The sequence below is a fragment of the Pelophylax lessonae genome (assembly GCF_965119305.1).
Source record: "Pelophylax lessonae genome assembly, chromosome: 11".
Classification (NCBI taxonomy): Eukaryota; Metazoa; Chordata; class Amphibia; order Anura; family Ranidae; genus Pelophylax; species Pelophylax lessonae.
Window position 1 is genome coordinate 230,916,286 of NC_138778.1, and position 15,195 is coordinate 230,931,480.

Genomic DNA, 15,195 nt, shown 5'->3' on the forward strand with positions numbered 1-15,195 from the left:
ACAGTGCTGCCATGTTTCTCCCTTTCCCCCTCCCACTGGCTACTGCGGGGGATCTGTCAGGATGGAGAGCAGGGAAGGGGCCCGTAAATGTGTTCCTTGTCTTAATATCGATCATTGGCTCTGTTTTTTTTGTTTGTTTGTTTTCATAGCTGGGGCATAGTAAACTGCACATGAATGAACAGGAAGCTCTGTACAGAGCTATCCCTGTTCATTCATTCTGTACAGCTGAGGCTGTGGAGAAAGGGACTGATGAATCTATGTCCTCAGTTACTAGCAGCGGGGGGATGGGGACCTGTCCCTTTCTCTATCTCAAAAGTGAGACATCAGGGGTCTATTTTGACCCCTGATATTTCACCAAAGCCCCCCAACCGGTCCTAAAAAAATATGTAAAAAAAATAACAAAATAACAAAAAATACAATTGTAAAAAAAGCAAATGGTAATAAAAAAAAAAACAAAAGAAATAAAAAGCTACTGACACCAGTGGCGGAACTACCAGGGTCGCAAAGGTCGCACCTGTGACTGGGCTCTGGCGTTTACTGTGGGGAGACTCCAAGAGGGCAGGAAGCTATAATAAAGGGTGGGATGGGAGTAAAGGGCCCCAAAATCATTGGCAATGGCCCCGGTTAGGGGCCAAGGGGGCCCTTCATGGTTTCTTGCTCCAGGGCCCTGAAGGTTCTAGTTATGCCTCTGCTCTAAGATATGTTCATGTTGGTGAATTGAGCTCAGCTGTTTATGAAGCCTAGAGAGTAAGGTCCAGCTAGGTAATTTTTTTTTATTATCTGTTGGTGAAGATCACACCACCAATTCTTTCTCCTTCCAGATCAAAGCTCGCTCCCAGCTGCGTATTTCTGGCCTTTTCCCATCCGCGTACTGGTTTGGACAAGCCCTGGTGGACATCGCTCTCTCGTGGCTCCTCCTTTTCCTGATGATCGCCATCCTGTTTATGTTCAGCCCTTCCGTCCATTTTCCATTCTTTAACGCGTTGCTGCTTGTGAGTATCATCGCTCAGCTTTTCATAGCCTTGCAGTTAGCTGAACCTCTGAAATCTGAAATTTTAAAAACCCAACCGGATTTATGATTTAAAATGAGCTGAATACCTTCCAGGTGCATCAAGACGAAAGGGGAGCCAAGTCTTACAGTTGGTTTTCTTTAGAAAGCAGCCTCAGAACAAGTAGAGAAGTAGAGAATACCTTCCAGGTGCATCAAGACGAAAGGGGAGCCAAGTCTTATAGTTGGTTTTCTTTAGAAAGCAGCCTCAGAACGAGTAGAGAAGTAAAGAATACCTTCCAGGTGCATCAAAACGAAAGGGGAGCCAAGTCTTATAGTTGGTTTTCTTTAGAAAGCAGCCTCAGAACAAGTAGAGAAGTAGAGAATACCTTCCAGGTGCATCAAAACGAAAGGGGAGCCAAGTCTTATAGTTGGTTTTCTTTAGAAAGCGGCCACAGCTCAAGTAGAGAAGTCTGTCCCCTGCCAGCAGGTTCAGAAAAGGACCCTTGCTCTCTGTGTGGAAGCAATGATCTTCCTGCGGAGGTTCAACATGTCCAATGCTGAGTTATATCTAGATCTCTCCGATCAGCAAGAAGTATGGGCTTTTTTGATTGCACAGCTATATGTCTGCCACAGCAAGGGGCGTGTTGGTCCTCCCCACACATTGTTCAGGTCTGGCCCATCGTTGTCACCAACAGGAAGCCGGTCTAATGATGTCATCACTGGCTCTCTGTCCTTGCCTGTGTGTAAGCAGATCATGGCTGGTGGGAGGGGCCAGCAGGGGACTGTACAAAGCTTCCTGAAAACATCACAGCACCAGGCCTTAGTACTCCTCTCAAGAGCCCTCAGCCCTGATGCAAGCAGTGGGCAGGCTCTTGGAAGGAGTTATGCAAATATCAACCTGTACTGGAGAGCCGGTACAACTGTGCAAAACTGAAGGAAAGGCTGGAGGTCAGATTTAGGTTGGCCCCCAACTTCATGTCAATTGTACATTTATCCAGTGTGTTTGGATTAGGAATGTATTTTCTACATCAAACTTATGTTTTGATTTTCAGATTATGGAAATTTTGGGTTACGGCATGGCCATGGTCCTCTATGTCTACCTAATCACGTTGGTGTTTGGGAAGAAGAAGATTCATCATGACCGATGGTCCTTCTTCTTTATCTTGGTAAGTAGGTGATATTGTTTCCAGCGGGTTACTTCGGATTTTTTATGCCTAAGAAGGGATACAAATTGGAGATAATTTCCTGTGCGTTACCTTCTAAGCCATAGATTTGCCATGGATCTGCAGACAGCAATAAAAACTCTTCGGGAATTTGGGTGGTGGAGCTCTGAGTGGAGGTTAGAAACAAATTAAAATATTATGACAGTGTGGCAACTCACTACTGCCCATTGGAGCCCCAACTGGGTCCCAGGAAGAGTCACACTTGAATGCAAGAATGAGAGCTCCAAGATATATATATATATATATACTGTATATATATAAAAAAAACATCAATCGCCCTCGGTCTGGAGCTCCATGCAAGGTTTCACCTCATGGGGCAAGGATGATCATGAGAAAAGTGAGGGATCAGCCTAGAACTACACAGGAGGAGCTCTGAATGATCTCAAGGCAGTTGGGGCCACATTCGCCAAACAAACCGTTGGTAACACAATACGACACCATAGTTTAAAATTCTGCAGTGTCCACAAGGCCCGTCTGAAACTTGCCAATGAACATCCAAATAATTCAGAGAAGGATTGGGAGAAAGTGCTGTGATCAGATGAGACCAAAATTGAGCTCTTTGGCAATAACTCGACTCGCTTGATTGGAGGAAGAAAAATTATAAACATCCAGGCACCCACTCTATAAAAGTTTTTTTTTTTAATGAACACATTTTAAACTGTAGTTATTTTTGCACTGCATTTACACACTTATATTATACCTGTTTTATTGTATTTTAAGCTTGTGAGTTGAGATTACAAAATTTAAAGCACTAGCACAACACCTTCTTCTTTTTTTTCTTTAATTTTTAAAAATCTTAAATTTTTTTGAGCCAAAGCAAAGGAATTAAACATTTTTTCATATATATTTATATAATTTGATTATATATATATATATACATGGAGGTTTCCCAATATCTACCCCACTTATGAAAGTCCGCCACTTCGCAGGTGTACTGTTAGAATTGTAATAGAATCCAATAATCATTTTGACATGGAAGTATATATATATATATATATATATATATATATATATATATATATATATATATATAAAATTATTAACGCAACACTTTTGTTTTTGTCCTCATTTTTCATGAGCTGAACTCAAAGATCTCAGACTTTTTCTATGTACACAAAAGGCCGATTTCTCTCCAATATTGTTCACAAATCTTTCTAAATCTGTGTTAGTGATCACTTCTCCTTTGCAGAGATAATCCATCCACCTCACAGGTGTGGCATATCAAGATGGTGATTAGACAGCATGATTATTGCACAGGTGTGCCTTAGGCTGGCCACAATAAAAGACCACTCTAATATATGCAGTTTTACTGTATTGGTGGGGTCCGAAAGCCAGTCAGTCTCTGGTGTGACCACCATTTGCCTCACGCAGTGCAACACATCTCCTGGGATCAGGTTGGTGATTGGTTCCTGTGGAATGTTGGTCCGATCCTCTTCAATGGCTGTGCGAAGTTGCTGGATATTGGCAGGACCTGGAACACACTGTCCTATACGCCGATCCAGAGCATCCCAAACATGCTCAATGGGTGACATGTCAGGTGAGTATGCTGGCCATGCAAGAACTGCGATGTTTTCAGCTTCCAGGAATTGTGTACAGATCCTTGCATCATGGAGCCGTGCATTATCATGCTGCAACATGAGGTGATGGTCGTGGATGAATGGCACAACAATGGGCCTCAGAATCTCATCACGGTATCTCTGTGCATTTAAAATGCCATCAATAAAATGCACCTGTGTTCATTGTCCATAACATACACCTGTCCATACCATAACCCACCGCCACCATGGGCCACTCCATCCACAACGTACGCCTGCCCATACCATAACCCCACCGCCACCATGGGCCACTCCATCCACAACGTACGCCTGCCCATACCATAACCCCACCGCCACCATGGGCCACTCCATCCACAACGTATGCCTGCCCATACCATAACCCCACCGCCACCATGGGCCACTCCATCCACAACGTACGCCTGCCCATACCATAACCCCACCGCCACCATGGGTGACTCCATCCACAACGTACGCCTGCCCATACCATAACCCCACCACTACCATGGGCCACTCCATCCACAACGTACGCCTGCCCATACCATAACCCCATCGCCACCATGGGCCACTCCCTCCACAACGTATGCCTGCCCATACCATAAACGCACCACCACCATGGGCAACTCTATCCACAACATACGCCTGCCCATACCATAACTGCACCGCCACCATGGGCCACTCCCTCCACAACGTATGCCTGCCCATACCATAACCCCATCGCCACCATGGGCCACTCCCTCCACAACGTATGCCTGCCCATACCATAAACCCACCACCACCATGGGCAACTCTATCCACAACGTACGCCTGCCCATACCATAACCCCACCGCCACCATGGACCACTCTATCCACAATGTTGACATCAGCAAACTGCTCACCCACACAACACCATACACGCTGTCTGCCATCTGCCCTGTACAGTGAAAACCGGAATTCATCAGTGAAGAGAACACCTCTCTAAAGTGCCAGACACCATTGAATGTGAGCATTTGCCCACTCAAGTCGGATACAACAACGAACTGCAGTCAGGTGGAGACCCCGATAAGGGACGACGAACATGCAGATGAGCTTCCCTGAGATGGTTTCCGACAGTTTATGCAGAAATCCTTTGGTTATGCAAACCGATTGTTGCAGAAGCTGTCCGTGTGGCTGGTCTCAGATCATCTTGGAGGCGAAGATGCTGGATGTGGAGGTCCTGGGCTGGTCTCAGATCATCTTGGAGGTGAAGATGTTGGATGTGGAGGTCCTGGGCTGGTCTCAGATCATCTTGGAGGTGAAGATGTTGGATGTGGAGGTCCTGGGCTGGTCTCAGACAATCTCGGAGGTGAAGATGCTGGATGTGGAGGTCCTGGGCTGGTCTCAGACAATCTCGGAGGTGAAGATGCTGGATGTGGAGGTCCTGGGCTGGTCTCAGACCATCTTGGAGGTGAAGATGCTGGATGTGGAGGTCCTGGGCTGGACTCAGACCATCTTGGAGGTGAAGATGCTGGATGTGGAGGTCCTGGGCTGGTGTGGTTACACGTGGTCTGCGGTTGTGAGGCCGGTTGGTGTAACGCTCCTGCGTTTTCTGTATAATGTGGATTTGCAGCTGCAGAAATATTCCACTTCAGTAGTCATGTAGAGAAACGCTGAGATACCAATCCCAACTCCCAAGACTCATCATATGTGGATAGTCTCAATTCAGCATACAAATACACACACTCACTAAGATGTTCCTGGAGTGATCTATGTGTATAGTAGTATAGTGGTGATAGGCTGAAGAGATAGGCTTGAGTAGAGATGATAGGTGACAGACACTTGAGAGGAATGTTCTTGAGAATGAGATAGTAGCAGGTGGGATGCAGATAGGTTAGCAATCATGTATGGTAGTAGATGATAGGATAGCAGATGACATACAGGAGAGACTAACCCAGTGTGAGAGCAGATGATAGTAGGCTCAAGAGCTAGCAATCTAGATAGTGCAGATGTAGTAACAGTCTTTAGTATGCAGAGCTAGATAGTGTAAGCTTTAGTATGAAGGTTATGGAGGATTCCCCTGTGGGGTACTTATCACTAGTAGCAAGTAGCAGAGGAGAGGTTCGGTAAGAGCGGGTGATCTGGTAGCGGGATACAGGGATCAGCAGCGAGGTTCCGACAGCGAGGTATGCTTGCAAGCATGTGAGCTTCAAGACAGGTTAAGCGGCGTTGAACGAACAATGCTAGTGAGACCGCCGGCTGTTGAAATAGCCGCTCCTGCGGCGCTCAATGACGACAGCATCGGTCTTAAAGGTGTATGCGCACCTCACCAAAAGAGAATGGTGGGGCACATACACTTAAAGAAAGTGGAATTAGGGTACCAAGGTACCAGAACATTACAGTACCCCCCCCCCCTTAAGGCCGGCTCCTGAAGGCCTCTGGAGCTGGTTTTTCCGGGTATTTTGCGTGAAAATTGCGAATTAGTCTAGGTGCATGTATGTCAGAGGTATTTAGCCAGGTGTCGTCTTGGGGCCCATAGTTCTTCCATCGGACTAGATATTGAAGTCTTCTTCTGTGGATACGAGAATCCAGAATCTCTTTTATCTCATATTCTTCTCCACCTTCAACTTGTACAGGAGGTGGAGGTGGGATAGTAGGCCTTATTCCTTGGTCAGCACCATGGGGCTTCAGTAGCGACACATGGAGGATGGGATGTATTTTGAGGTCTGTTGGTAATGTGAGCTGTACTGCAGCTTTTCCAATAAGTTTCCTGATTGGGAAAGGTCCCAAGAACAGAGGCCCAAGCTTTTTGCTAGGGATCCTTAATCTTAAGTTTTTTGTTGAGAGCCAAACGAGGTCCCCAATAGCATACTGAGGAGAAGGTCTTCTACGAAGATCATAGTACTTCTTTTGTTGACTATGAGCGTGTGCGATGGTAGTATTAAGTAAACCCAGAGAGTCCTTTATTTGGGTAAGATAGTCTGAGGCTACTGGGTTATTTGAAGGAAGGATGCGTGGTGGAAGAATAGTGGGATGAAACCCATAGTTCAAGTAGAACGGACTCTGTTTGGTCGTACTGTGGGTTGCGTTGTTGTAGGCAAATTCTGCCAGAGGGAGAAGATCCACCCAATCATCCTGTTGGTATGAAGTGTAACAACGTAAATATTGCTCGATGCACTGGTTGACTCTTTCAGTCTGTCCGTTGGTCTGAGGATGGTAGGGAGAAGTGAGCCTTCGCTCAATTCGTAGTATGTGACATAGTTCTTGCCAGAACTTGGAGATGAATTGTGATCCACGGTCAGACAAAAGAGTTTTCGGGATACCATGTAACTTAAAGACATGTTTCATCAGTAGTTCCGCTGTTTGTTTGGACGAAGGTAGTCTGCGAATAGCAATGAAATGTGCCATTTTTGTCAGATGGTCCACTGACACCAAGATGGTATTAAATCCTTTGGAAGGAGGTAGTTCTACTATAAAGTCCAAGGACACAACTTCCCATGGAGTCTGGGGTATTGGTGGACTGCATAGTAGACCGGATGGTTTCGTAGTGTCAATTTTGGACCTGGCACAGACATTGCATGAAGAGACGAATTTCTGTATAGATGTCTTCATGTCAGGCCACCAGAACTGCCTGGTAAGCAAATTAAGAGTCTTTGTCATACCCATATGTCCTGCCATAGGCACATCATGCGACAATTCCAAGATCTTGGTGCGCATGGTAGGGGGTATGTAAAGTTTGTCGTTGTAGTAGAGGAAGCCTTCTGCATCAGTATTTAGTTGTGGTGGGGGTGAATCCAAACTTAAACTATGCAGAACCTCTTCCTTCAAGGAACGGACAACTCCAATAATACGCTTGTAAGGTATTATAGGAACGGAAGGGATTTCAAAGTAATTTTCTTCAGTTAGTCGTGATAGTGCATCCGCCTTTTTATTCTTATCTGCAGGTGTGTAGGTCACTAGGAAGTTAAACCTTAGGAAGAATAGTGACCATCGTACCTGCCGGTGAGAGAGAGTTTTGTTAGTCTGAAGATATTGAAGATTTTTATGATCTGTGTATATGAGTATTGGTAATCGGGTGCCTTCGAGTAGATGTCGCCAATTCTCCAGAGCCAATTTTATAGCAAGCAGTTCCTTTTCACCCACTGGGTAATTTATCTCTGGACTGCTTAAGGATTTAGAAAAGAAGGCGACTGGATGAAGTGGTGAAGTGTTAGTTGGTCGTTGGGAGAGTATTGCTCCTACTGCCATGTTTGACGCATCTACTTCCAGAATGTATTGGATGGATGGGTCTGGATGGCGTAATATGGGAGCAGAAGTAAAATTTGTCTTTAACAGGTGAAAAGCTTCATTTGCTTCATCTGACCATTTGAATGGTCTCTTAATGCTCGTGAGTTGTGTGAGGGGTCTCTTGATGAACTTCCTATAGAAATTTGAAAATCCAAGGAATCGCTGTAGCGCTTTGCGGGTGGTTGGTATAGGCCAATCCTGAATGCAGGATATCTTACTCATATCCATCTTGATTCCTGTTTTGGATATGATGTATCCTAGAAATAGTACTTCTTCTTTATGAAACAAGCATTTTTTCAGTTTCACGTATAGGTTGTGTGCAAGTAATCTCGATAACACAAGTCTTACATGTTTTATATGTTCAGACAAGGATCGTGAATATATAAGTATATCGTCCAGATATACCACAACACAGACATCCAGTAAGTCTCTAAAGATATCGTTTATAAATCGTTGGAAGGCTGCAGGGGCGTTGCATAGCCCGAATGGCATTACAAGATATTCGAACAATCCGTATCTGGTTCTGAATGCAGTCTTCCACTCATCTCCATCACGGATTCGGATTAGATTGTATGCCCCTTTCAGGTCCAATTTTGAAAAATAGGTAGCTCCACGCACCTGTTCAATGAGCTCAGGGATAAGCGGTAGAGGATAGCGATCTTTTATTGTAATAGCATTCAATTGCCTATAGTCGATGATAGGCCTGAGACTTGAGTCCTTATTGCGGACAAAAAAGAGTCCTGCTGCTGTGGAAGAAGTGGAAGGTCTATTAAAACCTTTTGTCAAATTCTCATCCAAATATTCTTTGAGATGGGAAAGTTCATCCTGCGAAAGAGGATAAACATGACCGAACGGCAATTTGCTATTTGGGAGTAGATCAATAGTACAATCATAGTCCCGATGGGGAGGTAGTGCTTGGGCATTTTTCTCAAGAAAAACCTCAGACAGATCCTGATAGCATAGTGGTGCAATCTCATCTGTCACCACAGACAGGATCTTCCCATAAGACGGGAGGTTACACATACCCTCGCAATAGCAAGAGAGGAAGGCCAGGGTCCGTTCCTTCCAATTTATGGTTGGTTGATGTGTGTGTAACCAGGGAAGTCCCAAAATAATGGGAAAGTGGGGTGAAGGTATTAGGTCGAAGGTGGTGGTCTCCATATCAGCCTCGTTAGTGGTGACTAAGAGTGCTTGTGTCTGATCAGTGATCGGACCAGAAGATAAAGGAACACCGTTAATAAGACTCACTGAGACAGGTTTAGGTTTAGAAATAATAGGGACTTTATTTAAAGCAGCAAAACGTATATCAATATAATTTCCACAAGATCTTGTGTCAATCATGGCCTTAGTAGTAATCCTGGTCTGGTCCCACTGTAGAGTCAAGCGAACAAAAAGGTAAGGGTTAGTAATTGAAGTTGTCAATCCCCCTAGGAGGACATGTGAACACTCACCCTTTTTTTTGTAGACAAGGGGACAGACGTTTATCATGTGATTCGGGGATGCACAGTATAAGCAGAGATTACTAAGTCGTCTCCTGGCTCTTTCCGTAGATGATAGAGGTGGGCGTATGGTTCCTACCTCCATAGGAGTAGGGTTAGCGGCCGAAATCCGAGAAGAACTGAATAATGGCATTCCCATTTTTTCAGCCTTTCTTTCTCGTAGTCTTCTATCTATGGTGATACTGAGTTGTATCAATGCATCCAGGGTTTTCGGTAAATCCGCTCGGGCGAGCTCGTCTTTAACGGCCTCTGATAGGCCAAGCCTAAATTGAGTTTTCAGAGATGCATCATTCCACTCTGAATCAAGGGTCCATCTCTTGAACTCTGCCACAAAGTCTTCCACAGGTCTCCTACCTTGTTTTAAGGACCTCAATTGAAGATCGGCAGTACTCTGCATGTTGGGGTCATCATATAGGCTAGTAAGTTCTGCTAGAAATAAAGCATAGGAGTTGAGAAGCTGATCGTTTTTCTCAAAGAGAGAGTCTGCCCAGGCCCGTGGATCGCCTGTTAGGTAAGAAATAATAGTGCAAACCTTGATATGATCAGTAAGGTAGGTACGGGGTTTTAGCAAGAAAAGTAACTCACATGCGTTTTTGAATTCACGAAATTTTTTGCGATCGCCTGTAAATACTAGAGGAGGATTTATTTTGGGTTCAGGGGACTGAGCAGCGGTAAGTTGTGTCAGTCTGGCCACCTGCTGCGTCAGAGCCTGATTGTCTTCTTTTAATTCAGTAAGTGCGTGTATTAACGCAGTTACTTGTTGTTTTAATTGTGTCACCTGAGTGGTTATTTCTGCTGAATCCATTTTAAGGTTCGTTCAATCTGTAACGCTCCTGCGTTTTCTGTATAATGTGGATTTGCAGCTGCAGAAATATTCCACTTCAGTAGTCATGTAGAGAAACGCTGAGATACCAATCCCAACTCCCAAGACTCATCATATGTGGATAGTCTCAATTCAGCATACAAATACACACACTCAATAAGATGTTCCTGGAGTGATCTATGTGTATAGTAGTATAGTGGTGATAGGCTGAAGAGACAGGTTGAGTAGAGATGATAGGTGACAGACACTTGAGAGGAATGTTCTTGAGAATGAGATAGTAGCAGGTGGGATGCAGATAGGTTAGCAATCATGTATGGTAGTAGATGATAGGATAGCAGATGACATACAGGAGAGACTAACCCAGTGCAAGAGCAGATGATAGTAGGCTCAAGAGCTAGCAATCTAGATAGTGCAGATGTAGTAACAGTCTTTAGTATGCAGAGCTAGATAGTGTAAGCTTTAGTATGAAGGTTATGGAGGATTCCCCTGTGGGGTACTTATCACTAGTAGCAAGTAGCAGAGGAGAGGTTCGGTAAGAGCGGGTGATCCGGTAGCGGGATACAGGGATCAGCAGCGAGGTTCCGACAGCGAGGTATGCTTGCAAGCATGTGAGCTTCAAGACAGGTTAAGCAGCGTTGAACGAACAATGCTAGTGAGACCGCCGGCTGTTGAAATAGCCGCTCCTGCGGCGCTCAATGACGACAGCATCGGTCTTAAAGGTGTATGCGCACCTCACCAAAAGAGAATGGTGGGGCGCATACACTTAAAGAAAGTGGAATTAGGGTACCAAGGTACCAGAACATTACAGTTGGATGTACTGCCAAATTCTCTGAAACGCCTTTGGAGATGGCTTATAGTTGAGAAATGAACATTCAATTCACGGGCAACAGCTCTGGTGGACATTCCTGCAGCCAGCCTGTCAATTGCACCCTCCCTCAAAACTTGCCACATCTGTGGCATTGTGTTGTGTTATAAAACTGCACATTTTAGAGTGGCCTTTTATTGTGGCCGGCCTAAGGCACACCTGTGCAATAATCATGGTGTCCAATCAGCATCTTGATATGCCACACCTGTGAGGTGGATGGATTATCTCGGCAAAGGAGAAGTGATCACTAACACAGATTTACACAGATTTGTGAACAATATTTAAGAGAAATCGGCCTTTTGTGTACATAGAAAAAGTCTTAGATCTTTGAGTTCAGCTCATGAAAAATGGGGGCAAAAACAGAAGTGTTACGTTTATAATTTTGTTCAGTATTTTCAGTATCTCACAAAAGTAAATACACCCCTCATATTATGGGAAATATTTTCTTCTATCTTTTCATATGAAAACACTGAAGAAATGACACTTTGCTACAATGTAAAGTAGTGAGTGTACAGCTTGTATAACAGTGTAAATTTGCTGTCCCTCAAAATAACTCAACACACAGCCATTAATGTCTAAACCACTGGCAACAAAAGCGTGTACACCCTTAAGTGACTTGTTAGTGTTACAAGGTCTCAGGTATGAATGGGGAGCAGGTTAGTTAAATTTGATGTTATCGCTCTCACTCTCTCATACTGGTTACTGGAAGTTCAACATGACACCTCATGGCAAAGAACTCTCTGAGGATCTGAAAAAAAGAATTGTTGCTCTACATAAAGATGGCCTAAGCTATAAGAAGATTGCCAAGACCCTGAAACGGTGGCCAAGACCATACAGCTGTTTAACAGGACAGGTTCCACTCAGAACAGGCCTCGCCATGGTCGACCAAAGAAGTTGAGTGCATGTGCTGAGCGTCAAATCCATAAGTTGTCTTTGGGAAATAGACATATGAGTGCTGCCAGCATTGCTGCAGAGGTTGATGGGGTAGGGGGGGTCAGCCTGTCAGTGCTCAGACCATACGCCGCACACTGCATCAAATTGGTCTGCATGGCTGTCATCCCAGAAGGAAGCCTCTTTTAAAGATGATGCACAAAAAAGCCCGCAAACAGTTTGCTGAAGACAAGCAGACTAAGGACATGGATTACTGGAACCATCTCCTGTGGTCTGCTGAGACCAAGATGAACTTATTTGGTTCAGATGGTGTCAAGTGTGTGTGGGGGCAACCAGGTGAGAGGTACAAAGACAAGTGTGTCTTGCCTACAGTCAAGCATGGTGGTGGGAGTGTCATAATCTGGGGCCGCATGAGTGCTGCTGGCACTAAGTATCTACAGCTCATTGAGGGAACCATGAATGCCAACATGTACTGTGACATACTGAAGCAGAGCATGATCCCCTCCCTTCGGAGACTGGGTCACAGGGCAATATTCCAACATGATATTGACCTCAAACACACCTCCAAGAAGACCAAGGGATTGGCCAGTACATTCCAAAGGGAAACAAATTTAAAAGAGCAAAACTAAACCCTGGGTGGCTAAACTATAACATAAAAATGCATATTAATACTAAAGAAAAGGCCTTCAAAAAATACAAGACTGAGGGGTCATTGGCAGCATTCAAGCATTACAAAGAGTGTAATAAGAAATGTAAAGACGAAATCAAGGTGGCTAAAATAGAACACGAGAGACATATAGCGGAAGAGAGTAAAAAGAACCCCAAGAAATTCTTTAAGTATATAAACAGTAAGAAAGCGAGGCCAGAACACATTGGCCCCATAAAAGACGACAAAGGAAATATGGCCACAGAGGACAGAGAAAAGGCGGAAGTGTTAAATAATTTCTTCTCTTAAGTCTTCACAAAAGAATTGGGGGGCTACACTAACCCAACTGGTAAGGCTAAACGAAATAATACACCTCAGGAAGTACCGCCATGGTTAACAGAGGATAGACTTAGAACTATCACAATGGGACTTTACCCATTAATTCACTCAAATCTCTGTATATAATTATACATGTGAATAAATTTTATCTACAAATTGTACTACTACTGTTTACTCGCCTTACTCCTGCCCTTAAAATCCCATACTTGACTTGAGGCACCACAAATCGACAGACTTAGAACTAAACTAGAGAAACTTCACATAAATAAATCACCGGGACCGGATGGCTTGCACCCGAGGGTTCTTAAGGAGCTCAGCCAGGTGATTGCCAGACCATTATTCATGATCTTTAAGGAAAGTTTACAGACGGGAATGGTGCCAGCTGATTGGAAAAAAGCCAACGTGGTACCAATATTTAAAAAAGGGCCGAGATATATCCCGGGTAACTATAGGCCAGTCAGCCTAACATCAGTAGTCTGCAAGATTTTGGAGGGGATGTTAAGGGACCACATACAAGACTTTAGTAATGAAAATGGTATTATTAGTAGTAATCAGCATGGATTCATGAAAAATCGTTCTTTCAAAACCAATCTATTAACCTTCTACGATGAAGTGAGCTGCCACCTAGATAAAGGAAAGCCTGTGGATGTGGTGTATCTGGACTTTGCAAAGGCCTTTGACACCGTTCCCCACAAACGCTTACTGTTCAAACTAAGGAAGGTAGGTATGGACCATAAGGTGAGTACCTGGATAGAGAACTGGCTCCAGGGGAGGTTGCAAAGGGTGGTGATAAACGGGGAGTACTCGGATTGGGCGGGTGTGGAAAGTGGGGTCCCCCAAGGTTCTGTCCTGGGGCCAATCCTATTTAACTTATTCATAAATGATCTAGAGGAGGGGATATCCAGCACAATCTCGGTATTTGTGGACGATACTAAACTGAGCATGCCAATATCTTCTATGCAAGATGTGGAAAACTTACAAGAGGATCTGAACAAAATAACGGGGTGGGCAACTACATGGCAGAAGAGGTTTAATGTTGAAAAATGTAAAATAATGCACCTGGGCATCAGTAATGTGAAAGCAAGCTACTCTCTGGGGGGTAAACCTTTGGGGGAGTCTAGGATGGAAAAGGACCTGGGGGTACTGGTAGACAACAGGCTTGGCAGTGCCATGCAATGCCAAGCCGCTGCAAGCAAAGCAAACAGAATGCTGGGATGTATAAAAAAGGGGATTCACTCCAGAAATAAAGAGATTATTCTCCCACTCTACAAGACTCTGGTCCGGCCACATCTTGAGTATTCTGTCCAGTTCTGGACATCGGTCCTCAGGAAGGATGTGCTGGAACTGGAGAGAGTCCAGAGAAGGGCAACAAAAATAATTAGGGGACTGGAGGGCATCGGCTATGAGGAAAGACTACAAACACTGAACTTATTTTCTCTGGAGAAGAGACGATTGAGGGGGGATATGATATCAATGTACAAATACTGTACTGGCGACCCTAGCATAAGGAACAAACTATTCAGAGAAAGGGAATACAATAAGACACGTGGCCACTCACTAAAACTGTCAGGAAAAATGGTTTAAGCTTAAAATACGTAGGGGAGAGCATGTCAGAGCTGTAAGGATATGGAGTTCTCTTCCACAAGCAGTTGTATCAGCAGGAAGCATTGATAGTTTCAAAAAACTATTAGATGGGCACCTTAAAGACCACAACATACAGGGGTATACAATGTACAACATACAGTGGTATACAATGTACAGTTAACAGCAAACACACACACACATCATAGGTTGAACTGAATGGACTGATGTCTTTTTTCAACCTCACAAGCTATGTAACTTTGTAACACTGCCTTGTTAAAGAAGCTGAGGGTGAAGATGATGGACTGGCCAAGCATGTCTCCAAACCTAAACCCTATTGAGCATCTGTGGGACATCCTCAAACAAAAGCTGGAGGAGCTCCAGGTCTCTAACATCCACCAGCTCTGTGATGTCATCATGGAGGAGTGGAAGAGGACTCCAGTGGCAACTTGTGAAGCTCTGGTGAACTCCATGCCCAAGAGGGTAAGGCAGTGCTGGAAAATAATGGTGGCCACACAAAATATTGACACTTTGAGCCCAA

The 15,195-nt window shown here is 44.4% G+C and overlaps 1 protein-coding gene across 1 annotated transcript in view; it reads left to right on the forward strand.

Moving 5' to 3' along the window:
• The window catches only part of LOC309567503 (ABC-type organic anion transporter ABCA8-like), a 182,005-nt gene that overhangs the window by 120,673 nt on the left and 46,137 nt on the right, over positions 1-15,195 (forward strand). The window contains exons 24-25 of the mRNA XM_082272888.1: positions 822-992; positions 2,044-2,157. Of these exons, the coding sequence (XP_082129014.1) occupies positions 822-992; positions 2,044-2,157 (285 nt within the window). The remainder of the gene's footprint in view (positions 1-821; positions 993-2,043; positions 2,158-15,195) is intronic.